The sequence below is a fragment of the Cavia porcellus genome, unplaced genomic scaffold (assembly GCF_034190915.1).
Source record: "Cavia porcellus strain 051 isolate PalLab524CR breed Dunkin Hartley unplaced genomic scaffold, mCavPor4.1 scaffold_4, whole genome shotgun sequence".
NCBI lineage: Eukaryota > Metazoa > Chordata > Mammalia > Rodentia > Caviidae > Cavia > Cavia porcellus.
In genome coordinates, this window is record NW_026947487.1 from 116,290,596 (window position 1) to 116,317,500 (window position 26,905).

The 26,905-nt window shown below is 50.6% G+C and overlaps 1 protein-coding gene across 3 annotated transcripts in view; it reads right to left on the reverse strand.

Annotated features, from left to right (window-relative positions):
* The window catches only part of Cdh13 (cadherin 13), a 1,022,569-nt gene that overhangs the window by 108,954 nt on the left and 886,710 nt on the right, over positions 1-26,905 (reverse strand). For all 3 annotated transcript variants that reach the window (XM_063247740.1, XM_013158918.3, XM_063247739.1), the window contains 2 exons: positions 11,430-11,612; positions 6,062-6,315 (listed from right to left, as the gene is read on the reverse strand). In XM_063247740.1, coding sequence (XP_063103810.1) covers positions 6,062-6,315; positions 11,430-11,612 — 437 coding nt within the window. The remainder of the gene's footprint in view (positions 1-6,061; positions 6,316-11,429; positions 11,613-26,905) is intronic.

Genomic DNA, 26,905 nt, shown 5'->3' on the forward strand with positions numbered 1-26,905 from the left:
CAAGTATTTCTTTGTGAGCATTAAGTTTAACTTGCTAAGGTTGTCGTGATAGCATGAAAATGTGGCACGAGCTAATTTGCATTTTTCTTCCTGTCACCCTTCCCTCCCGCCCCTCCTTCCCGGGAGTGTCATCCTCTCAAGCCAAAGTTTTCCTTTTCATGACCATTGTGCCCTGAGGCTTCTGCCCGGGGCAGCCTTTCACCAGGGATGCCCTGCAGCCTCTGGGGCCCACAGGGGGCTCTAGATAAAGGTGAGAGAGTGGGGGAGGGGGAGTGGACCACTTAATCCTGTACTGCATTTGACTATGGAAAACCCCCAGTCATTGGCTGTTGGCTTTAAGGAGGCTGGTGTGCGGAGGCGTGGTCCTCAGCCCCTGATGCTATTGGCTGGTGATGGAGGAAGTGAGGTCATGCGGGGGCGTGGCCTTGAAGGGGCGTGGTCTTGAAGGGGACCCTGGGGCCCTGGCACCTTCTCTCCCTTTTAGCTTCCTGGCCACCTTGAAGTGAGCAGGTTGCTAGATCATGCAGTCTGGCTGTGACCTGTTGTATCACAGGCCCAAAGCCACCCGGCCACATGACCATGGCCTGGAATCCCTGAAACACTGAGCTGAAATGAACCTTTCTTTTTCTAAGTTGCTTATCTCAGGTATTTTGTTATAGTATCGGGAATCTGAAACACGTATTAGACATTGTTACTAAAAATGTTTTTACTCTATAGTTTTTTATGAAATCAAAAGGTTCCAGCCACATGGCAGAAGCTGCTAGTTACTTCTCAGAATCCATTCTTCCTTCACAAAGAACCTCACATTTAAGAGCTGGTGCATTGGCTGGTGCATTGCTACCTCTTAAAGGACCATGTTTACCCACTACATTTTGTGGTTATGTGTGGTCACAGGGCCAATTCTAGCCAGCAGGATTTATGTAGAAATGTGTTTGACTTCCAGAAATTCTCCTTAAAAGACAGGAATCGCGCTGTTCTTCCCTGTCTTCCCCATCCTGCTTCCCATTTTTCCCCATCCTGCTGTCTGCAATAGAGATATGAAGGCTGGAGCACTAGCGAACACAAAAGACCGTGAGGAAAGAGCATACCAGCCTAGAAATAGAAGAACAGTGAGCCCGAAGGACCCTGGCAGGATTGCATCTTCTCTGAACTACTATCATTTTGAATTTTCCTGTTCTGTTCAGCCAGACTTATTTCCCACAGATACAGTGTTTGACACACACTCACCGAGCCCCCTGGGGGAATGACCCTCTCCACAATATGTCTAGAAGTATATGTGCTTTTACCGGGGAGGGACATCAATTTTCCTCAACACATACCTTACAAATTCAACATGTAGGCGGAAGCCTGTCTGGGGTGGAATTGTTTACTACAGATCCCGGGCAGGATGAGCTCTGTCTGAAAAATGTTTGGAATAGGAATTGCTTCTTGCTTGCTTGCACAGAATTTTGCTTATTGAGAGAATGAAGTAAGTCCTCCGAGACTGCTTGAATTTTTAGCTGCTGGCTGCAAGGGCCACGTAACCGGATTGTTGGATCTGATGGAAGGTTTGTCCTGGTGTCGCTGTGCTGTCACAGAAGCCTGGAGAGCAGGTGTCTCCACACTAGCACAATTTCCTCAAGCTCCTCTTCCTAACAATAATGAGCCAACAGGCTCCCTCGTGTGGGCCCGCTCTCCTGAGGGATCCTGACATGTCCGTGGGAGATGCCTGATTTCTATTGTGTTCTGACGGACAGTCCACCCTGACAGCCGGGGCACGCCTGACCACCACTGTACATGCAGAGGACAGGATGTGAGAACCCGCTCTGTCTTAGGACGGGCCACTACATGAGTTTGGTGCCCAGAAAGGCTTTCTAACCATGACATCAATTCAGAAAATATAAGGCCAAATAGAAATGGACTGCCTGGATGTAATCCAGGGGCATTAACTCTATCAACACTTCTGCTCCAGTGAAGTATTTCTAGGCATCTTCAGAAAGTTAAAAGATACATAGATGCATTCAACAATGTAGCTACGCATGTGTTCACTATCTGTTTTGTTTTAAATTGCAAACAATGGGAAACAATGTAAATATTCAACAAGGAACTGTGTCCCTCAATGAGTGGATCCACCCGAGGGGAAGGCACACCATGCAGCAGTGTGTAGATGGCTGTGCTCTGTACACCGGGAAGTAGAGACACCTCCAAGATGGGGCGGGTGCTGTCAGCGGATGGTAATGAAGGGCAGAATCCTCACTTGTGATGCAAGGTGCTGTGCTCTTTAAGGAGGTTCCCTGGGACTATAGATACTCTATCACCTGCTTTCCTTTTTTTTCTTTTTGGATCCAGGAATCGAGTTCAGGACCTTGTGCCTGCCAGGCAGGTGCCGCCCCTGAGCTACATCCCCGGCCCCCTTTGCTTTACTCTTAAATGCTTTCTCTAAAGTTTCTTCTGTGAGCGATCTCAACTTGAGGATGAGAAGACACAAGTCATTACATGGAAGAAATTCGTCTGCCCCAGGCCACTGATGTCCATTTTGATTTGGCGCAGAGCTCAGGGTGACAGGTTGTTCAGTGGGTCTTTGTATCTCAGGCTGTCAGGGAGCGATCTCCTCTCTGATCCTGGATGCCTCGTGCCTTCAGGATACAGGCTCTGCAGAGATCAAGGCACCTCTGCTGCTTTAACATTCCAGGTGGGACCGCAGTGCCCTTGCGGTGGCCGAGAGGAGACTGCTCATCTCAGAGGCCAGGGTTCTGTGAGGCCAGGGCTTGGCAGAGGTTCCTGAGTTTTGTGGGGTCTGGAGATGGGGACAGCCCTCATCTCATTTTGACCCTGGAAGGTGCCCACTGTGGGAGAAGGGGCTTGGGGAACCAGACTGAGGCTCTCAGGATGCCAGGCAAGCCGAGCATCTCCCAGGACGTGCTCAGATTGGAGAGCCTGGTGCATCATGGGAGAGGAGATGGAGGTTGGTACCAGAGCGGAGTCCCAGGGATTCTTGGAATGGATAGAGATAGAGATGGAGGGGGGAGAGAGGGAGACAGAAGGAGAGAGATAGGGTGAGGGAAAGAAAGAGGAAGAGGAAGGGGGAGGAAGGGGAAGAGAGGGAGGGGGAATGAGAGGGCAAGAACAGGAGGAAGAAGGAGAGGAGGAGAGGAGGAGAGAGCAGGGTAGGGACAGAGACAAAGGGACGGGGGGAAGGCAGCAGGGCAGAGGCCACGGGGAGAAGCAGGAGGAGGTGGAAGGAAATGGGCAGGTGAAGGGCACCCGAGAAGCGGATGCCACCCAAGACACCTCTGGTTTAGTGGCATCTGCAGGCCACTGCAGAGCAGGCGGTGTGTGTATGTGGGGCTGGACCAGCATCGTTTTGCATTTCTGCACCTCATCAGCTACCTTCAGAGCTCTCCCTGAGACAAAAATAAGAGGTTTCCAGAGTGCAGTTCCTCCCTCTTCAATGCCTGCTCCCTGAAGACCAAGCAAAGCAACAACAGGACAACTCGCAAGGTCACGGTGGGTCTGCCTGGGAGATCTGGGAGCTCAGGGAAGAGCGTTAGAAACCCATCGCACAGCCGGCCCTGCTCCTCCTCCGCAGGCACAGAGCCCTGGGGACAGCCCTGCTCCGTGCAGGATCAAAGGCGGCATGTCCTTAAGGAGCCTTTTCCTGCCAGAGCTCCCAGGACAATAGACCCACCTGCCAGGGCCAGTGATGTGCTCCCACCTGCAGGGGCAGGACCTGCCAGGGTGGGGGCAGAGGCAGGCATTGGGACTCAGTGTCCCAACTCTGGAGCAAAGCCCCCTCACTCCACAGGTAATGCTGCTCCAGGACCAGCCATTGATACACTCTGTCCTCCAGGTGTTTGGGGACTGTGTCCCAGCTGGCTCAGTGACACCTCCACCAGGACCTGACTGGACTCTTCCTGGGGAGGGTGCAGCTCTTAACACAGAGAGACTGAGGCTGGGTGCCGAGGTGGCCTCTTCCCTCTGCAGACACAGGAGGTGCACAGCTGAGGGTGGAGCCGGGCTGGGGAGACGGTGGGGGATGCAGTGCCAGCAGCCGGGCTCCACTGTGCAGGGTACTCAGCCCGTGACTTGTCAATTTGGGGACCATGCTGGGGCATTCTTTGGCCAGGTCATCTGTGACTGAAGGCCACACCTGTAAGGACCAGACTCGCTGTGAAACACAGAGCTCTGCAGACACTCGGCTCTGCTTCCTGGTCACCTGCAGGTGGCTCCTCTTCCTCCTCCTCTTCCCCTTCCTTCTCCTTCTCTTCCTCCTCACTGTGCCTTCCATGGTCCCCTCTCCTCTAGGCAGGGCCTGCCTGGTACCCCATTTGTGGGAAGAATGCTTCTTGTCTGTCTGTGCCACCCCTGCCTCCCAGCCCGAAATCTGCCAACATCCTCTTGGGGAGCCCTGAGCCCCGGCCAAGACTTTGCCCAGCATGGTAGGAGTGAGGCGGAGGGGGTGGGTGAGCATGTAGGGGGTGGACAGAAGGCAGCCAGAGCTGGCTGACTTTCCCGGTGTGGAGAGGACCCTGACACACTAACCAATCAGCTCCCGTCACCTGGAGCCACAAGGACGGCCGGGTTCCTGTGTGATCACAAGCTCTTCTGTCCTGTAAATGATCCATCATCTCACCCATCACATCCCCTGCCCAGGTCAGCCAGGCTGGCCTTAGAGAACACGGACGACTCAGCTCCCACTCTGTCCCCCTCAGTCAGACCACACACCCCCATCCCTTAGCCCCATTGCATTAGCCCTTCCGTGGCCAGCAGCATCTCACGCGGCGACAGCAGTGGCCAAGCCCAAGTTTAGCAGCAGCTGACTCCATTTCTGCTCGCTTTCTTCCCCTGGGAACCCTGCTTCCATCTCCTAGTGTAGTAACAAAAACGACAGCTAAGCCCCTCTGCAGACACCCGAAACACGTCCAAGCGCCTTGTGGTCTGTTAAGCTACAGGTTTCCCCATCTGAGGGCTTACGGAAAGCTTTTTCTTGATGTCTAAACTGCATGTTTCCTTCTAGAGACCGAGAAAAGAGAGACAGGGAGAGAAAGAAAGGGAAGGTGGACGGCTATTCCAGATTCACCTTATTATAGGACGGGTGTTATTTGCACAGTTATCTAGTTCATTTCTGGAAAATTTCGTTGTGAAGATGAATCCACTTTTGAGAAGCGCAAATAGTCACAGGCTTCCTCCCTGTCCGTTTGCCCCATGTTCTGAGGTGTTTCTGATCATCATGAGACATGTGTGTCACATGTGCCTAATGCTTGGTTATCTGTGCCCCGGATGAGAAGCTCAGACTTTGAGAGGGAAAGATTAGCAGCCCCCTTGTGCAGGGACATGGTGCTGGGTCACCTGCATATTGATGCCATTTACTGCGGCTTGGTGTGGCGGTGCCAGCCCAGCATCTTGTTCACTGACACTTGATGGCCATCGCAATGGCCACTTAATTAGGTCTCATGGTGAAAACACCGCTCTGGGTGCCGGACAGAACTTAAGAAGCAAAGACAGAAGTTTCTGAAGTCTTTTTTTGTCCACCACTCATCAGGAAACCCCCACACAGGACAGCAGGCAGTGTCTGCTCCCTCCCCTGGAACCCCTCAGGGCCAGGGGGCAGGAGCAGCCAGAGGAGGGGGCAGCTGGCAAACCACTCTGTTTCAGTCCCAATGCCCCTGCTGCCATCCTGGACAGCCTTGAGGGAATCACTGGACCTGTCTGAGTTTGTGACACCCTCATCTGAACATGGACTCAGCCAAGGAGCGACTACCGGGCTGGTACCAGGGACACAGAGGTCATGTTTCTGTGATGTGGGAAGCTGTACAGGACAGCTCCCTTCTCTCTCCTTGGTTCTGGCAGACTGAGATGGTTCCTTGGAAACACAGCCCGGAAGCCACTCTCCTCCTGGGCTGGAGTCGGGGTTAGGGGCTGAGAGCCCTGTCCCCTGGTCCATCAGGTGAGACTGCTGGTCCTCATTATGACACTCTTCCCCTGTATCCAGACCCCTAAGAAATTTAACCGAGTGGCCTTTGGCGGCTGGGAGCCGCTTCTGCTGCAGGGAAGGCAAAGCAAGCCTGCCGCGCTCACCCACCTGATGGTCTGGTGCTGCAGGGAGTCGGGGTCCGTGGCGTTCACTGTCAGCAGCACGCTGCCCACGGAGATGTTCTCTTGTTTGGTCACCATCATGGGGTCTGGGTAGAAGACCGGGCCCTCATTGACATCCAGGACGGTGATGTGGACGGTGGCGGTGGAGCTGGGGCCGTAGGAGACATCTGGCACCAGCGGGTCCTCGTTCTCCACTTTGATCAGCAGGGTGTGGAAGGCAGAAATCTCATAGTCCAGGGGCTGGAAGGCAGACAGAGGCGCGTCAAGGTGTGCGTGGGCCGCGGAGTGGCGGTGGTCTTAGGACAACGTCCCTGTGATGATTCCGTGGGCAGCAGAGGCTCTCAGGGACGGACCTGGGTTCTATGGTCTAAGCCTCATGCAGTGTAGGGGAGGAGCACTCTTTAAGAGAGAGGCTCAGACACACGCAAATACAAACCTAGGGCTGGACACTTGTTAATGCTTTTTAGATTGAAGATAAATGACCACATGTGATCTGAGCCCAAGAGATCTGGGTTCCTGTCTTCTGAGGTCCCTTTGGGTGGCTCCCTGGTAATGCTGACCCCAAAAATCTTCCTGCCAGTAAGGGACACTGAGGCCCAGGCTTCATTAGCATCATGGTGAGAGCACCCTGCCTCTGTTGCCAGGGACACCGGAAGGAACTAGCAAACCAGGCACCCGTTTTCTCTCTCTCTCTCTCTCTCTCTCTCTCTTTCTCTCTCCAGCCCCTTTTATCTTTAGGCAGGGGTCTTGCTAAGTTGCCCGGCCTGGCCTCTGGCTCACAACCCTGCTGCAGACCCCGAGTAGCTGGGATTGTACAGATGCAGCCTCTTGCCTGGCTAAGTTTCCCTTTTAATGCTTCTCACTCCCTCACCGAGAAGCCTGAGGTTCTCTGCCCAGCCCAGGGCAGAAGGCTGGGAAGAGGGCTTAGAGGTGAAGTAAACAGAGTTAAAACTCAGGGCCCTCTGCCACTGAGGGGCATTTGAAAGTGTGTGGGGCATTTAACTGTCATTGAGATGAGGGGGCTTCACAGCCACTGAGCAGGCAGAAGACAGGATGATGCCAGATACACAGCCGTGCCAGGCCGAGTCTCACACATAGTCGTGATCCTGCTCCAGGGCCATCGGCAGCCCTGAAGAGGAGCTGGGGACTTCGGAAGAGGCTGACAGCACAGCCTCCTCTGGTTACCACGGGGCTACACCAGCCAGAGCGGAGGGGCCCTCGTTCTGACCAGGATCAATGGAGCTGTCCTTCCCCTGAATGTCAGTCTCCTCCCACACCCCAGGAGCCACTTGATGCACAGGAGTGACATTTCCCAGAACAGGCACCCTGCAGCTCAGCGTGTCTGGGGACACATTCAGGCCATCTGAGGGGGACATCTTAGCTCCAGCAATCAGCTTGCTAAGGTTCACCACTGGGAAAAGCAAAGAGCGGACTCCGGGGGGCCGAGGTGCAGTGGGCGCCCCCACCAGAGGATAAAACAGGCGTGGGCCTGAAGTCCCTGAAGGGGAGCAGGCAGCGGGGCACAGGCTGTGAGGGACGTGGGAAATGGGATCCGGGGGGTTGAGAGCATGCCTTCCACACGGGAGAAAGCCTCGCGTGCCTGCGCACACACTCAAGGTGAGGGAGAACTGCATGCTTAAACAGTTAAAAATGTATTACAGCAACAAATCCTTCTCAAAATACTTTGTCTTCCTCTCATTTGGTGCCCTTACGCCACTGCTCCTGATCCTTTCTGAAGCAGTTCTGAAGTCCTCCGTCCTGAGCGTCTTTCCCAAGTGTGATAAACAACACAGATTGCTGTGCCACACGCCCGAAGTGCAGGCTTGTAAAAACATCACGTGTCCTTATCCAGCTTCTTTGCCATATGTGACTGCTGTCTCTTTCCCAGAGTCAAAATGACCACGACAGCCAGCATTTTGTATCAATTCCAGACATCAAAACAGCTACTGCAGCACAGCTAAAGACGCTCATGAAACAGGACTTCCAGAAGGGCTCCGGACATGGCAAGACCAATGGGATAAAAGCTTTCAAAGCAAGGAGGATTAAGTTTTGTTTTTTTGTCTTTTTGAGACAGGCTCTTGCTATGCAGTTCAGACTGGCCCTTGAGCTCACTTTGTAGCCCAGGCTGGTCTTGAACTTGCAATGATCCTCCTACCTCTCAGCCTCCTGATTGCTGGGATTGCAGGCATGCATCTCACGCCTGGCTTATGTTTTCTTACAGGAATAATTTTTAAAAAAAATTTGGACACGCACTGTACTTGTCCATCACCTCTCATTCCCCACACACCCTGCAGTGCTTCCTGAGGAGCTCACCCTCCCTCTGCCTCAGCTCCTCCCAGCAGCACTGGTGTGGGGAGTTTAAGAGGTAACAGACGCGTTGCTCTCCACGCCTGCTAACGGCCCAGTTATGTCTGGTTCCATTCCTGTAACACAGGGTACATGGCTTCTGCTCTTTTTCCTAAACCCTAATAACAGATTTCTGTCCATCCTGGGTGATGCTCAAAATATGCTATCTTGGTAAAATAAATTCCAAACCAAGGCCAGGGAGCTTCGAGGCTTAGAAAATAGCCATTCATCCCCAGTGTGACTTTGGAGGAGACACAAACCCCTGGCTTGCTGACTGGTGCCAGCGCTGACGGAGGGAACGGTGAGCAGGACTGAGACATGGGGCATCTCAGTGTCCCGAGAGCCTCTCCAGTTCTCGCCAGCATCGGGCAGACCCAGTGGCATGAGTAGGAGCCCTGGCTCCCAGGCACATGGCATCTTCCTGGAAATAATGTTAGTTTAGTTGCCAGGATGTAAAAGCCCTCATCTAACTCCACTGAATTCTGTACTGCCCTGAGAATGCCTCTAGAGCGGGGTTTTCTGAGTTTCTTAGCTCAGCAGAGCTCTGAACACACAGCCGAACTTGGGCAGGTGGTGTGGGGTTTGTGTGGTCAGCGAGTGCTCCGGCAGCCTGGATCACAGGACCACGCCCCGGAAACGAGATGGGATGAGACACAGATCACCATGGAGATGTGCATTTAGATGACAGGTGTGCTTGTGCTCACTATTTGGGTAGAGGTGGGTGTATGCATTATGTTAGACACGTGTGTGTGCGTTATATGCCAGAGGGGGGAGTGTGTACATTTATGTTTGACACCTACAAGTGCATTCACATGCTTTATTATAGCCAATTTTTAAAAATTTGAATATTCACCATATGTTTTGATAACATCACATACGACGCCCCAGACTAATCCATCTGGAGCTGATGAGACAGAGATCTCCATTTGTGAGCCCTTCCCAGGGCTATTCCTGAACTCTGGGCAGGGGAGAAGGGTCCACTCTGCCCATGGTGTCAGAGACACAGCCCCTGTGAGCCTCAGGTGGGTGGGGCTGGATCAGGGAGAGCAGGAAATGGGGGGCAGAGGCCACAGAGACCAGCCCAGTGACGACTTGATCAAGGATCGAGGCAAAGTGCAGACCCTTGTCATGGAGGACGTGTTGGCTGGAAGAAAGCCCCACACGGACAGGACAGAGCCCTGCAGGTGGGCGGATTCTGAAGCAGGTGTGGGGATCAGGGTGCTTTTCAGATGCTTCCTTCTTTGAGGACAGAGAGACAGAGGTAGCTTTCACATGTGGAGTGGGTCGTGCTTGGCTGGAAGAATGACTTTCTGACCAGCATGGACCAGGCTCGCAGAGCCAGTGAGAGCCTCCAGGCTGGAGGCTTTAAAGATGAACGGGCTCCCGTTTGGCGGAGCTGTCAGGATTTGGGCCTGCTGGCGGCAGCATGAGACCCTGCTAGCTCTTCTGATGCTGGACCACTCACTGGCCGGGCAGATCTGCGGGCAGCTGACTGCCCTCAACTGTTACCAACCCTTCTTCCCTGCCCGGGGGCTGCAGCGGCCAGAAGGCCAGGTCTAGAGTTGTTCAGTCTTCCTGGCACTGTCCAGTGATTTATCTAGGGTAACTGGCTAAGTGGCTCTCGGAAGAGCTATTTCCTTCCCTGATAAGAGGAAAAGGGCACAACTAACGCTGTCAGTGGCCTGGCTGCCTTCTTGTTTCTTATCGTGAGACCAGCAACAGGAAGACATGATGGATGGGACCTTGGCAGCTACTTTATGATCAAGAGGAAAAGGCCTAAAGCATCTGAGGTGCCCCCCTGCTGGCTTTCTGCCACTGTGAGCTGCCTGTCAATCCTGGAACCTTCATCTAGCTATGAAAATCCTGAAATTCGTTTTATTATTTAAGCCACTATCAGCCTGGCATTCTGTAATTGCAGTAAAAAGCATTCTTAATAGATGTCTTGGCTCTCAGGCATGATGGAAAGGGCCAGAGGGCACGGCGGGTCTGGCTCTTGCAGGACCTTGTCCTGGTTTTGTCTCCCACATGCAGAGAGGTGGGGAGATGGCCAGCCCTTCCCGAGGACTCAGGTCTGAAGCCAAGGAAGTCTGCTTGAGAGGGACACAAAGCTGGAGAGTCTGGGGGGTCTGCAGAGAGGGAGGCCATGCTGGTGGGAACCCCCCAGGCCGCTCTCTGAGGCCACTGCATCCTGCCCTCCTGTGCCACCCCAGCAGGTACAGCTGTGCTCTGCCAGTGCTGTCTGTGTTTCTGACACACCCGGGAGCCACAAGTGTGGGGAGTGCAGGACCTGGGGAGGAGCAGCTGCTTCTGAGAGTCCACTTGGGTCATGCCTGACTTGGCCCGCATTGTAGCGAATGCACATCGTGCACCCTGAGCTCGCCAGGGCTCCTGCTGAGATGCACAGGCGCTCAGGCTCCCCCTTCAGGCTGCGAGGCTGGCAAATGACTGGTGACTTTCAGATACACAAGCTGGCTGCGGAGGACACAGTCATAGCCGGGTCATCCTGTGACCTTCACAGCTTTGAAAGTGCATCTGGATACAGAACCCCAGTGCCAGGTCAACCTTGCATTCATCTTGATGCGGGGGAACAAAGAACTGGCTGGAAAGGACACCGCTCAAGAGAAACCTAGACTCTGCATCCTCTGGAACCTTGAGCTGCCACATGCAAAGGCTCTCGGCCTCAGCTGTTCTCAGGGCTCACAGCATGTCCACTTGCTAATTCCTGAAGCCTGTATGTATCAACCTCACATTGAAAGGCCTCAGAAGAGGGCTTTGCAGGAGTGGTTACAAACACGGAGATGAGAGAGGACCCTGCATCGTCCGGTGGACCCAATGGAACCAGACTCCATGGAAGAGGGAGGGGCGGGGGAGGTCAGAGGAGGAAGGCTCAGGACCAGCAGAGGACCAGGGAAGAGTGACATTGGGGGAGGATGCTGGCTTTGAGGATGGCACTCAGGGACCCTATGTCCCCTGCTGGAACCACGGAGCTGCCCGAGAAGCCTCCTCACCTTGACGACAGACAGCATTCCCTCGTTGGTCTGCGGGTTGGTGTGGATTTCAAAGCTCTGCCCGGGGTTGCCGTTGATGATGGTGTAGGCGGCCCGCCATGCGCCCGTGGTGGGGTCATCCTTGTCTTCCACCGTCAGGTTGACGATGACCCCCACAGCTCCTTCCTCCACGGTAGCTTGAAACTGCCAAGGAAGCAGACAGTAACTGTCACATTGTGAAGAGCACACGGCGAGGACCCTTTATGATCTTCCTGAATCTCATTCCATTGCAGTGTAAGTAATAAGATCGGAGGACTGGGGCCCAGAAGATGCCACAGGCCAGCTCTCAGCTTCCCTTGAGCTTAGGTGACACCGGGCGGCTACCTGTTCCCTAGCCAAGTGTGGTGGGTGGAAAATGCAGGGCGTGTGTGAGTGCAAGAGACGGCAGTGTCTCCTCCCTCTGTGTCTCTGTCCCTCTGCTGACCTGTGTGTCCTCAGCCACAAGGGCTGGGGGAAGTGGGGTATAGAGAGAAGCAGCTTGGATGATGGTCTCCCCTAGGAGGGAGCAGCCAGTGGCCAGGACACCTGTTTGAGCTACTGCTGAGCAAGGAAGGAACTTGCATGGTGCGTGAGCCATTGCATGTTTATATCTGCAATTGTCCTCGCAGCCTTGCCTGCCCTAAAGAAAAGATGACCGGACACACAGAACACTGCAGGCATATGCGGAGGACTGTGCTTGCAGCACTGTGGGTGTCTCCAGACTTCTTCTGACCTGACCCTCTTCTCTAATGAAGAAAACCAGTTTGCTCCTTCCCACGCCTTTGCCCACACCTCGGATGATGATGAAACTGTTTGCTAAGGGAACCTCGAGATCGACAGTCCGGAGCCCTGTTACAGCTGTACTACATCCCAAATACTTGTTGCAAGTAGGTGTGGTAAAAATAAAATCAATAAATGAAAAATTAGCTTTCCCACAGATGGAGAGTCCCACACACACGCTACCGGCACTGCAGCCCCTTTGAGCTGCAAGCAAAAAGCATTGGTTTGGTGCCTGCTTCTGACACACTCTCGGTGAGCTGTCACCTGTTCGCAAATATTTTATAAACCAATAAGCTGACAACAAGAAGAAATATGTTCAGATTTCAATTAGTAGGGAGAAGGGATCTAGAAAAGTTAAGATGATGTCAAAAAGCCTTGTATTCAGGAGAAGTAATTTGAGAAATGAGGTTTCAAAAGCAGTCGCTGATTAGTTGACTTTCATATCATTAATCATAAGCCTCAGTCTCGTGTCTTAGGGGAGGGTGGAGGGTGGGCACTAGTTCATGTGCTGGAGCCTGGCAAACCTGAGTGAGTCATTTGTGTGCCGTAGAAAGGGGGCTGGAAGATGCTCAGAACAATCACGTGGGGTGGAAACTGGCTGGGAGAGGACACCTAGGGTACTGCCCCATGGACAGGGCTTCATCAACAGCTACGGGGACCTGATTCTTCCGACCGCTGCTTAAGGAAGCTCTATCAGCTTGTCTCCTGGATTTCTCTCCTCTTAAAAAAATAAAAAATTATGAAGCCAGAAAGCCAGACCCATGGCTCTCAGCCTATTTATACATTAAAATCTCCCACAGGGCTTAAAAAACAATAACAACAACAAAACACTTGGGTCCTCGACCAGTTCTGTTGGTCCTGGGGTGAGAAACAGGGTGAAGCCCAAATCTAAGGATGATAAGTTGATGTCAACAAAATTGCCTGTGCTGGGTGGTGGGCGAGGTGGCCTGGGCCTGGGGTGCTGTGATCAACTACTTCTGTCTGCCTTGTGCCTAGGAGGGGTCTTGGGGATACATTTGCCATCTAATCCTTCAGACCACAGAAGAAGATGACTATGTAGACTGGAAAGGAAGGGAGCTGCTTGTTCAGAGGCCTGTGGTGAGCCGAAAGTCATCTCTACTGTCTGCAAGTTCTGTCTGCAGTACCAACCAAGGTACCTGGGGCTCTATCCCCGCTGGTCACAGTGGACATCAGTGTGTAAATGTCCTGTGGCTCCTCTGACACTGTACTTTGGCAACCAGGTGGATCCTGCACAGGCCTGGCTTGTGCTAAGGCTGGAGGAGGTGGGACTCCACCAGTCAGCGAGAAATGCTGTCCCTCCCAGTTCCTAAGTGAGAAGATGCTTAGCCAAAGCAGATCAGTGTCCGGCCATCAAGACGAAAGCGCTGTAACACAGTGTGAATTGAGAGCGCTGGAGACTTTTATCTGTCACTTTCTTTGCTTTAACGTCAGCTCCGCACTGAGTGCTGGGTGCATCGAAGGCCCAGTATGTACCTACATTTCTGATTTTAGGTCCTTTGCCCAGTACCAGTGGTGCCTACAGGATTAATCAGCCCTGCCTTAACCCCCAGTAGGTAGCACAATGCCCAACACGCAACCAGGACTGAAGATTGCATGGATGGATAGATGATGGGATCAATAACCCAATACGTAGGCCCTGTCTAAGCAAGATGGCTCCTCCTATGACACTGAAATTTCCAGCATCTCCTAACAGGGCTGGCAGAGCACATCATTTTAGCACGTGAGCAAATGAACCCACGTCAAGCAGGGAGCAGCTAGTGCCAGGAATTCTCAGAGGTGTGCACTGTGGTCTTCATGTGTCCCGACAGGTAGTAATGGACTCCCATTGACCACTCTTCCATTCACCATCCATCCTCCATCCTTCCATTCATTATCCATCTGTCCATCCATTCATCCCCCCAGTACACAAAGTAGACATCGTGTATTTCCTCATGGACAGTTCAGGATGGAAGGAGAGAGAGATGTGAAATAAAGAAAAATCACCCACATAGTTCTGGGGGAGTCTATAGCAGTGTGTGCTGGTGGGGCGAGTCCTGGACCCAGCATGAGGAGGAGCATCAGGAAAAAGTCTCCTGAGAATGGGGTGGAGAGGAGGAATTGGAGGGGCCATGAAGAGTCTTCCCAGCACCAGGAACAGCAAGAGCAGAGTCTGAGCCGCAGGAGGAGGCCTGCACACCCGCGGAACAGGAGGGAGGGTGTGGGCGGAATTCCCAGCACGGCCCTGCAGGGCTGGGCCGGGTCTGATGGGGCCGGGCCTTTGAGTTGGGAATCGGCATTTGGAATTTATCATGAAAGCAAAGTGGAGTCTAATCAAGCAACTGGGTTATGTTTGAATCTAGTCCTGAGAGAATTCAGAAAAAAATAAAAATCTTTAAATATAGAAAACATTCAACATAATTATTATGGTCTTTATTAAGACCATTATCTGATTCTTGCATAAACTACAAAGCTAGTTTCTTCAAGTATCCATTTAGAAGCTCATTATTGCTTAATTAAATACTCATTCTATTAATTCTATTCAATGTTTTAACCCCATTATGTAATTCCAGAATGGAAAATTAAATAGATTAAAATGAAACAGGACCATTTTACACTTCTATAGCAATGTTCACTTTGTGATTTAAAAACAATAGACAGACATTCATTTACCAAAGCAGAGCAAGAGAAATTATTGATTGTATCACTTCCTTCAATTGGAAAAAAACGTAGATAAAGTTACCTTCCTGTTACACTGCCTGGCAAATCTAATACCAGATATAGAAGGTATTTCCGCACAGTCATTGTGGGTCATTGGTTTGGAGTGAGACACAGAAGCCCACGGAGTCTTTCATCAGAAATGAGCTGTTTCATTCTCCTTTTTCTGAAAAGGTAGCGTGAATCACACGATGGCCATTTAATAAGGCTGGGCTGACCACCGAGGGGATCCCCAGGAAGGAGACCCCGGATTTTATTGTGCACCAAGAGTGAATGCTTCTCCTCACAGAGCAGGTGGTCCAGAAGCATTAGCAGAAGGTTTAAGGGCCTGGACATGTGCAAGGTTGCACGCTTGCCCCCTGACGTCCAGGTTCCTGAGCGGTCTACTTGCTATGGTTTATATCTAGGTGCCCTCCTGGAACCATAGGTAGGGCTTTGGAAGGCAATTAAACTATGGGGGGTTATTACAGACTTGCTGTCGGAAGGCAGGCTCTGGAAGAGGCAGTCGCTGGAGGTGTGGCTTGGGAGGGTTTGTCTCCCTCCCTGGCTCCTCCTCTCCCCTCTGCTTCCTGTCCCCCTCTTCTCCACCACTGCCCTCTGCCGTGCCATCCTGCCTTGGAGCCAGCTGAATACAACTGAAACGTGGGCCAAAATAAACCTCTCCTTTCTTAATTTGGGGGTCATGGGTATTTTGTCCCAGCAGCGAGGGAAGTAACTGAGACATGAGCTTAAATTTTCACAGAAAAATGACATTGAACTTGACAAGCCCGATGTAGCCATCTGAGCCCTCGCTTTTGAAAATTACAAGATAAGGTCTCAAAGAGCTTTCTAAGCCTAATTTCTATTTGTGAGGATGAAAGTGTAGGGGAGAGATCATCAGAAATCGAATTAGCTAACATTCTTATCCATCAGTGTTTACATGGAGGACACATACAGCTGATTGGAAGGATCTAACCTCCTGCTGGTGGTCTAATGTGCAGACCATGATTGATATAAATAAGATGATGTACACAGGAGCTTGGCGCCTGGCCTAGTGTTTATATATAGAGTCAATTTGGGTTTTTTGAGACAGTGCCTCATTATGCAGTTCAGGTTGGCCTTGAACTCACAGCAGTCACTTTGCCTCACTCTCCTGAGTGCTGAGTTTACAGGCGTGTGACACCATGCCCAGCTAGGAGTCAGTATTTGTTAGCAAAAACAATGAGGATACATTTTGCACTGCATCATATGGAAGTCTTACAAGTACATCAGAGCATGTAGTTCAAAATTCCCCGATTCTTTCCATTCTTACGACGGCTCACCTTACAGCTTATTATTACAGCTTATTTGTGCATGTGGACTCCTAACTAGGATTAGCACTCATCTCAGATTGGAAAGATGCAAGAGCTCACTTTAATGAGTACTTATTGAGAGTTGACTGCATGCTGGGGAGTCCAGCAGAGGTAAGCAGCCGCAGGAATGAGAGGGACCGTATGTCCTCCGGGGCACTTCTCTTTTTGATATGCTCTGCACACATAAGAAGTGGCCGGACAGCTTGTTCCCTTTGACTCCTGAACCCTTTCCTCCATTCGCCATGGCTATCCTTGTGGCCAGCGGTGGATACTTTCATGTCCAGACATGATTTAGTTTCATGCTAGCGGCCAATTCAATAAATAGTGCTGGGTCAAGTGGACATGCCTAGGGGGAAGAAAATGAATCTAACACTTTGTACAAAAGATGAAAACTGAAATGATGCGTCAGGAGAAAACCATAGGAGGACATTTCTATCTGCTTACATGTAATGTTTATAGGTACTTTATATACCCGCAATATGGTTAATATATACATTAAACGACATGAAAACAGAAAATGTAGTTCTACATGGCACAAATTATAATACACAAATATTTACATAGATTTTAAAAAAGAATGTAGTAGTAGAGTTCTAACTAGAGTCCACTGAGTATTTTAAACACACCCTAAAAAGTGCTCTTGGACATAATTAACAACCCACTGGACAATGCTCCCAGAGGTGTCCAGCTACAGAGCCGTGTAAGCAGATTCTGCTGCTTGAGTGACACACAGCTGCCACCTCCCAAGATGACTGTAATGCCTGAGCCCCTTCGCTACCCATGTGCCACTGGGACACAGTAGCCGGGCCCAGAAGGACCACAGGGCCAAGGCGGGATGCGAGGCCACCAGGGAAACGCCAGGTCCTCACGATCCCGGATATTGGTGAGCGTCTTTTGCTGTTCTTTCCATCTTTTTAAGATTCTGCAAATATCTTGTTCCCTTTGAAGATGTCGGAGGGTGTTGGAGATTTGATTTTTAACACCCTCGGAAAAAAAAACACATCCTGAAGAAATAAGCCAATGCCAGAGCTCGGCCTCCCTGCCACAGTGAGCAGGCTGACTGGGTGCTGGTGTTTCTGTGCTCTGGGACAGAGACCCCCGGAGCCGGCCTCTCCCGGTGGTGAGCTCCTGAGGAGCAGGGCAGGTTTCTGCCTCCCTTCAAAGCCCACTGCCACATCTTCCATAAAGAGAGAGGACCAGGACTAGACTCACATGGGGGATAATTGTGTCTAGAAAATAATTCAAGGAAGAAAAAGATATCACGTCTGCATTTGAGGGTTTCATGATGCAGTGACCAGCTTTTCCCATTCTTACCAAGGATAAAAATGGACTAAGTGGGTTTTTTGTGTGTGTGTGTGTTCCTCTGCTTTTTCAGTGCTGAGGGTTAAACCCAGCATCTTGAGCATGCTAGGCAAGTGCTCTACCACAGAGCGACATCCCCAGCCCAACATGAGAGCTCTTTTTTAAAAGGTTTTCGGTAACTACATGTCAGGCCCATGAGTTATAAATTGACAGAATCTGTCTGAGGCCCTCCTTCCCCTGCCTTGTGGGCCAGTTCTAGAATGCAGAAATCCCACTTTCTCTTGGTCACCACTGAGATACTGATGGTCAGTGCGGCTCTGACACTCACAGCCCACTCACAGCTGCTGAAGACCATCCAGGGAAAACCAGTTCCCGGTGTGGGGCTGGATCTTAACTTGTTTCCTGTATGTTACTGAATTTGCTCATTCAACGCTACTTCTGCGTTCCTCTAGGAAAAGCACTGTACTCCTCCCATTGCACGGGATGGTAAAATAGTGGCCGGAGATTCTTGGTCTTTCTTCCCAGAGAACACCAATCAAATCAGGGTCCTACATCCTTGTTATGTTCTGTGACTCTGGGCAGGAGACTGGGGACTCACTGCAGGGGTCCCTGATACCTGGCACTGGGAAAAAGGTCCCAGAAAGGTATAAATGAGGTATGATTAAACATTGGATGCATCTTTAAATTAAAATTATCACAGTAAAAGAAATAATCGTTAATTCTCCTCTAAATAACCCCACTCAGTGTTTGTACACTTAACCCACTGTGCGCAGCACTTTCTGAAGCAGTTCTTGGAGCCCTGTTTCCCATCTGCAGTTGCACTGTCTTTACATACCTTGCTGTCCTGAACTGATCCAAAACGTCGACCTTTTGTGGTCACTTTGGTCTTGGGAAAGAGACAGAAGCTGCATGGTGCCAGTGAATAAGCTGGATGAGAGCACATTGCGCTGTTTTTATTTAATGGAAATCACCGTAAACATTTTGAGTCAATCCAGGAATCAAGGCAGCCACAAACAGACACTCATGAAAGAGGACTCCCAGAAATGCTTCCGAAAGTGGGAAGAGTGCTGGGTAAATGTCTCTGACGTAAGGGTGAAATAAGGGGGATTGATGGCAGTGTGCTTTTCTCTGTGATAAATTTTTATGCTAAATATTCACTATATATTTTGATCGCACTTATATATTTTGATATATTTCAAGTGTCTTCATAATCCAGCAGACATCTTGAGACAACTAAATCTGTCTTTAGTCTGTGCTGGAAAAAACCTTACTTGGAAACTACCTTGTATGACAGTTCCTGGAATCTTTGGCTGCAGCTCATAGGACAGTGGAGCTGCCATGTGATGGGGGGCAAACAATCTGCTGCTAGATGCATGGAAATTAGATGACTTCTCTTAAGAAGCTGGACTCCAAGAGATAGAGGTCACTGAGTCTTGGGCACAGGAAGATCTTTTTTTTTTTTTTTTTTTTTTTTTTGCCATTTGAATACTGATGGAGTATCAGAGAATCCAGTGTGCATGGAGGACCATATGGATGAGGAATATTCTGATTTGGACCTAAACTGACCCACTCTGCAAAAGCTTGTTGCATTGAAAGCTTGATCCTCAGCTGATAGAATTTTGGGAAGGAACTGGCTCATAAGGACTCTGACTTCATCAGTGGATTAATCCACTGTAAGATCATAATTCGATGGCACTGTTGAGAGGTGACAGAAACAGGAGGCAGGCAGGGCCTAGCTGAAGAGCCTGGATCACGGCCACACCTTCCTCTCTGGATCTCTTCCCTCTTTTTCTGTTTCCTGGCTGCTGAGAATTTCAGCCTCGCCACGTTTTCCACAGTGATGATTCTGCCTCACCAGAAGCCCACAAGCAACAAAGCCAAGTGTCCAGGAACTGCAGCCACTGAAACCACAAACCAAAGTAAACCTTCCTTCCTTTACGCTGTTTTTCTCAGGTATTAGGTCACAGCAGTAGAAAGCTGCCTAACACAGAAACACTCAAAGAAACACCAAGAAAGGCTTTTGTGGTGCTCAGTTCGGGAAGCCTTGCGGTCTCTGAGCGGCTTCCAGGCCCTGCCCCCACCTCTCCCCGCTACACCTGTGCTGAGTGAAGCTCTGTGCCAGCCATGGGCCCCAGTGTCACCGCCATTGCCATGGGGAAAGCGGGTCTGGGAGGGGTCCGCCACCCGTCCAGCTGAGTGGGCCCCGTGAATGTTTCCTCCCCCACTTTATCCTTTATGTGTTGTTACAAAAATCTTCAGACATCTACGAAAGCAGACAGAACAATGAACCCCAGCTACCTGTCCCCAGGCCTCAGCCATCTCCGGGCCACTGAGTTCCAGCCCCGCAGACCCCTCCCTGGAATCCCAGACCCATCACGGCGCCCCTCAGCATTTCAGCCTGTGTCTTAAAAGATAACGGCTCTTAGGAAACCGGCAGCAGAGTCCTTTCTGGGTCCATCTACCATTAACTTCTACCGACAATCACTGAGCTGCTTCTCTGTGCCAGACACTTGGCTAGAAGTATTTGCACACTGAAGGGTCCGCTGAACATCTCCGCGTGCCACCAGGCTTTCCCAGGTAAGTGTTCCTAACCGCCTGCTGTTCCTAAACACGTGAGAAAAAGAAAAAAAAAAAAAAAAAAAAACAGACAGTTTGAAAATAAGAAGAGATAGCAGCTCCCTGGGAAGAAATGTGTCCTGAGGGAAGAGGGGGAGAGTGCTGAGACTCAGCAGCCTCCCAGGAAACGCGACACTTGGCCCTGGAGAAGGACACAGACGTCCCTCCCTAAGGCTCCTGCCTCAGGAAATGAATATTATAGTAGGTGAAGCAAATGCTCCGTCTGCTCAGGGTAGTCCCGGGCAGGAAGGAGACTCCGGGGAGGGCTGTCTTCGGTGGATGTCGTTCTGCTTAGAAGAAATGCTAGGAGATCTCAATTGCCTGGGCCTGCATGTGCAGGAATGAGCTCATGGGCAAGAGACGGAAGCAAGAAGGAGCTGCTTCTCTGTCTGTGTGTCTGTCTGTCTGTCTGTCTGTCTGTGTGTCTGTCCGTCTCTCAATACCCTCTTCCGCATGGTCATATTTCCTATGGGGCATTGTCATGAGCCGGCTACACACAGCAGGAGTGGAGTAGGTGACTTTCCAGAAGGACGCTGGCGAGGGCTGGCTCTCTGGGGCACCCCCGGGGACGGTCCTTTTGCTCTGCTCAGCCTGCCTATTGAAGTACCTCCAGTCTGCCAAACACAGACACACGCGTTTGCAGGACTACAAAAATAAGATAAAATAAAAAAGTAGAGGAAAAAAAGGAATTTCTAGGACGAAGAGGGTCAAATAACGAGACGTGATTTGTTGTGGTTGTGTTTTCTTTTTTTTCCTCCGCCAAAAGCTGACAGGAAGAGAATGTGGCCGGGCTGTGCTTCTCCCGCCACCATCCCAGGAGCCGAGAAGGCTGAGAGATGGCCGGGTCCCCCCGCTGCTGCTCCAGCGCATTCCTGTAAGCAGCCCGAGGGGTCCTTTAATTATATTTCATCTATTTTGTATATTAGAGTTCTAAGATTTTGCTGGGAAGAAAAAAAAGAATTTTGCTGCTAAAAAGAAGTTTGAAAAGCATCGCCTTAGGGAGCTGATGAAATAAATATTACATTAGATGGTGAGGGGAAAATAAAAACCAGAGAGCAAAAATGCCGCATTCTGTTTCCTCCGAGTGCCAGGCTTGGCTGTGTTATTTCTACTGGTGTGAATATCTCTCCTTCAGCTGAATTTCCCTCCTTAAGAAAAATGAAAGATAAAGCAAAATATATTTGTACTTTCAACAAGATCATTGAAAACAGTTTGATTTGGGGAAGCGAAGCTTTTTTTTTCTTTCAGAGATACACATTTGGGCACAAATATTGAGTCTGGATGAAGAGTGGTTTCTACAGAAGGAATAGTGTGGTCTTCTCTAAAGACTTAGGTGGTTTTGCAAAGGCTCAGAAACAGCGAGTTCAGGGAAGCCGGGGAGTTTTCTGCAGGACTCAGGTAAATTCCTGGGAGATTCCTTCACCTTCCAAATTCCAGGTTCACTCGCCCGACGGGGTCATGGGAGGGCAGTGGGTGGTGGCGTGGTTACATTAGAACCACACGAGAAACCTCCAGAACCTCCTGGTGATGGGTTTTCACTTTGAGACTTTTCCTGGGTGGGCACAGGCATTTGCACCTACAAATGGCCCCAGAGGATTCTAAAAGATCGCAGTGGCCCGGGATGCTTGCCAAGGTCCCTGCCTGGGATGTGATGAAAACCGTCCCTCTGAGCCATTGCAACTTCTGATGAGGGCTCAGGGTGAAGAAGCCACGCGGGCTAGTGCTACGGTGTGGGAACCCTGAGGAAGACAGCTCTCGGCCTGAGGAGTCCTCGAGGTGCTAAACAGGCCTGCGAATCACTCTTGCTGGTGAAATCGCTGGTCTGCCTCCTGGGGTCATCGCTGCCCCCACTGTTTTAATTCCACACCTCCCCTCCCCAGTCTCTGCCCTCACCCAGCAGCCTCTGCGGCAGAGAAGGGGGCTGCTGCCAAGCAAGGTGGAGCCCTCCGGAAGGAGAAACTGATCCTGGAGGACCACTTTGGAGCTCCTGTGTCTGGCTTCCCCCTCTGAGTGCGGCTGGAATCTATGGCTAAAGTGCTGCTTGGGAGGCCCGAGGATGACTGGGAATTTAGGGTGTTTCTGCCTGGCCCTGCGCCTAGAAGCTACCCAGAAGGAATCAGAGGGCACATCCTTGAAAAGAAGCAGGCTGTCTTGCCACCTTGCTCAGGTCCCTTGTTCTTAAGGTCCTGGGGACATCTCTATCTGTACATCTGTTGACCCGCCACACCTATGCTGAATTTGGGTCTGGGGTGCTCCGAGCTATGGGCTATGTGTCCCTCATATAAGGACACAGGGCCTGGAGACAGGCACACAGATGTGGGAAGTGCCAGAGCAAGTCCACACCAAGGCGGCCTGAGCAACTCATCCAGCTCCATCCACGGCCCTGTGCTCCACCTGGCCCCTCTGCGAGTTCATCCCGTCCCTCCCTCCTCCTCCCCATGTGAGCCCCCTGTGCCTGTATCCCTTGGCCATCCACCTGTCCATCCCCCTTCTGCATGTTAACCCCCTCACCCACGAGAGTGTTGTTCATTTCCTTATCCACACCTGCCTCCCCATTCTGCGCCTGATCCCCCAGTGCGCCTGCACCCCATCCATGCCTGCACCTCTACAAGTCTGCACGACACCTGGCCTACATTCCCGCCTGCACCTGAACCCCCACCTGTGGCCGCATCCCCTTCTGTGCCTGCACCCATACTGGTGCCCACCTTCCCTGTCTGTCCCATAGAGCTTCATGGCCTGCAGTGTGGGGCTGAGCTCGGCTCTTGACCCGGACACAAAGTGGACTCAACGCAGACCATCCCTGCTCATGGGTTTTGTCTTAGGCAGGGCCAGGATGATACACTGAGCTTGTAGACATCTTTGAAGAAAAATAAAACAGGCAAGAGCATTCCTGAATGATTCCTTCCTTCCTAAACCTCCTTCCTTTGAGTTACTTCCCAATCTCCCTCCTGGCCCCCTCTCCTGGCACATTAACATCTAAGGGCAGAGACTGTGCCAGGATATTAAAACAAAGCCATAATTCCCAACTCTCAGAGTTGCATGTGAGGTTTCTGTAGGTTAAGTGCCATTTTCTCATCTTTTTGGTGTTTCCACCAGAATTAAGATTTTGACCAATCTAGTTTGATTTCTGAGGTATGGAGTAAAAAAAAAGTTGCATTCCAAATCAAAACAGCTCATGAATTTTTAAAAACTCCAGATCTTAAGTTTACGTTAGACGATACAGGCCCCACGGAGGACTTCACCTGTGGAAAATACACGTGGGGCTGTGTATTTTTAGCTTTGTTGGTAACATATCCACAGCTATGTAATTCACATAATACAAAGTTCACCCATTTGAAGTGTGCACTGCCGTGCGTGTGAGCATATTCACAGTTGTACCACTACCTCACAAGCAAGATTAGAACATTTTCACCTCCTCAGAAAGAAGCTTTATACCCATTTGAAGTCATTCCCCATTTGTTGGTACCCTTGGCAACCCCCAATGCACTGGTTTTTGGTTTTCTTGGTACCAAGAATCAAACTCACGACCTTCCGGAGCTAGCCAGGCAGGTGCGTGCCGCTGGGCTATATTCCTGGTTGGTGCACTTTGTTTTCTTGGTCCGGCTGCTAAGGACTTTGCGTATAAATGGGTTAGACACCATGTGGCCTCTGTGGCTGGCTTTTTTCGAGTCTCATTAAGTTATGGCACAGATTGGTGCCTTGTTCTTGTGAAAGTGCAAAACGTTCCACAATTCCAACACTCTGCGTTTATCCACTCATCAGTCAGTGGACATCCAGGCTGTCCCTGTGTTTTAGCCATTGTGAACAATACTGCGAGAGGACCCATGTGCCAGGCACTGTGAGGCACATTTTCCTTCTCTTGGGGCTACAGCTGGGAGTGGAACAGCTGGGCAGGATTGTGCAGGACCAGCCGGACAGGTCTCCTTGAAAGAAGAGTGTTTGTCTCCATTTTGGCTAAACCTGTATTTTGCTCATTCTGAGTACTGATATGTACAGAGCTGGCTAAGATATATATATATATATATATATATATATATATATATTTTTTTTTTTTTTTGCCCCCTTGATTGGCTTTAAGCAATGCAAGTGGATCTAGCCGAAGTATTGGTGTGTAGTGTTTAAAGCAATGTGACACAAAGTGATTACAGCTTCTGACTAGTATTCCTGAGCTAAGCTCAGTGACGTCAGCTGGGATTGAGCCTCGAGAACGAGGCCATGACATCACAGGACATGAAGATTACACATCAGGGGTGAAGCACCGACCCCTAAGCGCGAGACACTCACTCAATCTGATAGGCAGATTACTCTCTGCATCTGGCAGAGGTGCCAGCTCCCCTCCTGCCCAGCCCAGCTCACAGCATGCCACTCTCACGGTCACTCAGCCCCAAGCCAGTCAGTCCCCTCTTGCCCTGGGTGGAGGCTTTTGTTCTGGAGAACCATTGTTTTAACTAGACTTAGGACCCCCTTGCCTCCCCCTCCCCCACAACTACAGATATGTGTTTATCTCTTTGTTCTTGCCAAGGGTTACACTGGAAATGGTAGCTTGGAATTCCAATAACTTAATGGAATCCCAATAACCTTTCCCTGGGATCACAGACGTGGACTCCTCTGGACCGCATTGAGACCCGGGAAGGGCTTTCTGTAGCAACCACAGCATGTTCAGGGTGCTGTGGGCTCAAGTCGCGCTGACATATGTGCAGTCACCTCCCAGATACATGAGGTCACTGCGGCGTGCTGACATCCTCCGGCTCCCATATGAGGAAAGGCGGTATCCGTATTTGGGAGCCTTTTAGGTGGCTCGCGGGTGTGGGAACCACTGAGGAGTCTCCTTCTTGCTGACTTGCACAGGGCACTGCTCAGACCCCTGCAGGAGCAGACGGAGCCTGGAGCTCTGCCTGCCACTGACAGCCCGGCATCGAGCTAGAAAAAGTGCAACCTTGTCTCCTGAACCACGGGGAGGCCGATCCACTGGGCTTGGCTCTCCAGGCTGACGCCCCAGTCCAAATAAGGACAAGAGAAACCTGCTTTCATCACGAAGGATTTGTACAGATTCATACATGGAATTGGCTTACAGCTTCTAATTTATATTTAAATCTCAAATGTCTCAGTCAGAAGAAACAGCTTGAGCTGCATCGCCTGTGTTCGCACCATTGATTCCTGCTTCAAATCGACCCCATGGGCCCAATTCTAATTCCCACTGCCACATCCCCGGGTTTCTTCCAGAGCACTTAACGGAGCTTCTGGAGAACATTCCAGCCTCCCAGGGGGAAGAGATGGATGCAAATTGTTCCCCTGAGAATCAGGCACAGTGACAGAGGGGAGGATTAGGAAAATCAGTCTCTGTGAGCTCTGCTTCCCAGGTAGCGTAATGTGACAGAGGTCCACATGGAGAGAGGGTCCCAGAGACACTGTCACACTGCAAAAGACCCGCGGAGAACATCACTTACGTTTCACGACACAAGGAACCGTACAACACTGGCTGTGTGACCCCTGGCAATTCTCTTAACCTCTCTGTGCTTGCGTTTGTAAAATAGAAATAATAGTAGTAACACGCTTATAGGATTAGGATAACGATTAGATAAAATACTTATCAGATGGTTAGATGCGTGCCCAGTGCACAGGAAGCGGTAACATGCACACTGCTATCATGAACAGAGATCAAATGAGGAAAGAAATGGAGGCCACTGCAGGGAACAGCGTCATAAGGAACAAGAGCAAAGGCATAAGTTTTATTCTCTTGGGGGTCTTCCTGTTACAGTGGTCCAGGCCCTCACAAAATAATATTCCTGCCCATAACACAGTCCCCTTGGTGTCTCAGCTGCTTAGAACTGATGCCATTTATAAGTGGCACTGCCTCAACTGACACATTTTATTTGCTAATTGTCTTTTTTTTTTCTCTCTCTCTCTCTTTTTGTCTTTTTGAAACATGTCTCGCTGAGCAGTTCAGGCTGGCCCTGAGCTCGCTTTGCAGCCCAGGCTGGTCTCCAACTTGCAATAATCCTCCTGCCTCAACCACCTGAGTGTTCCTAATTGTCTTCCTAACCTAACTTCAAATTTCTCAGGCTTATCACGACTGGTGTTGGATAATTTTCTGTTGGGAGGGGGCTATTCTGGGCTCAGGGAGGTGAGCTCCTACCTACTCTGGGCCAGCAGCCTCACACACAAGGTAGAATAATTGAAAATGCCTCTGGACACTGCCAGATCCCCCAGGGTGTGTGTGTGTGTGTGTGTGCATGCATGCACGTGTGCATATGTGTGAGGCTAATCTGCCTGTACCATGTCTGTCCAGTTCTGAGTAATTCCTGAATCTTTGAACAGCAGCCGGCCTGCCTCTCTGGTACAAGATGAATCCGCCAGTTGATTCTAGGTTCAAGCCTCCCAGGAAACACTAAAATGGCACAATAACATTTTATGGAGTAATTGAATCAGACAGTGCCAGAAAACACATTCAAGGGTAAAACTGCAGACTATAATTATTATGAATACTATTGATGTAGTTTTTGTTACTCTACAATTTTTGAATTAGCCAATGGTAATCCGTTTCCTAAAAGAAGAAAGGCATCTTTTCTTGCTTCCTGGTCTTCCTGACACTTGCTTGTTCCTTACTTTGCAATAAATGTGTTTTATGTCTGTGGGTCCCTGGTGCACTCAGGTGTGACAGACACTCCTGGGTCTGGAGCAGGGTCCAGTGTCCCCCATGGGCTGGCTCAGTGG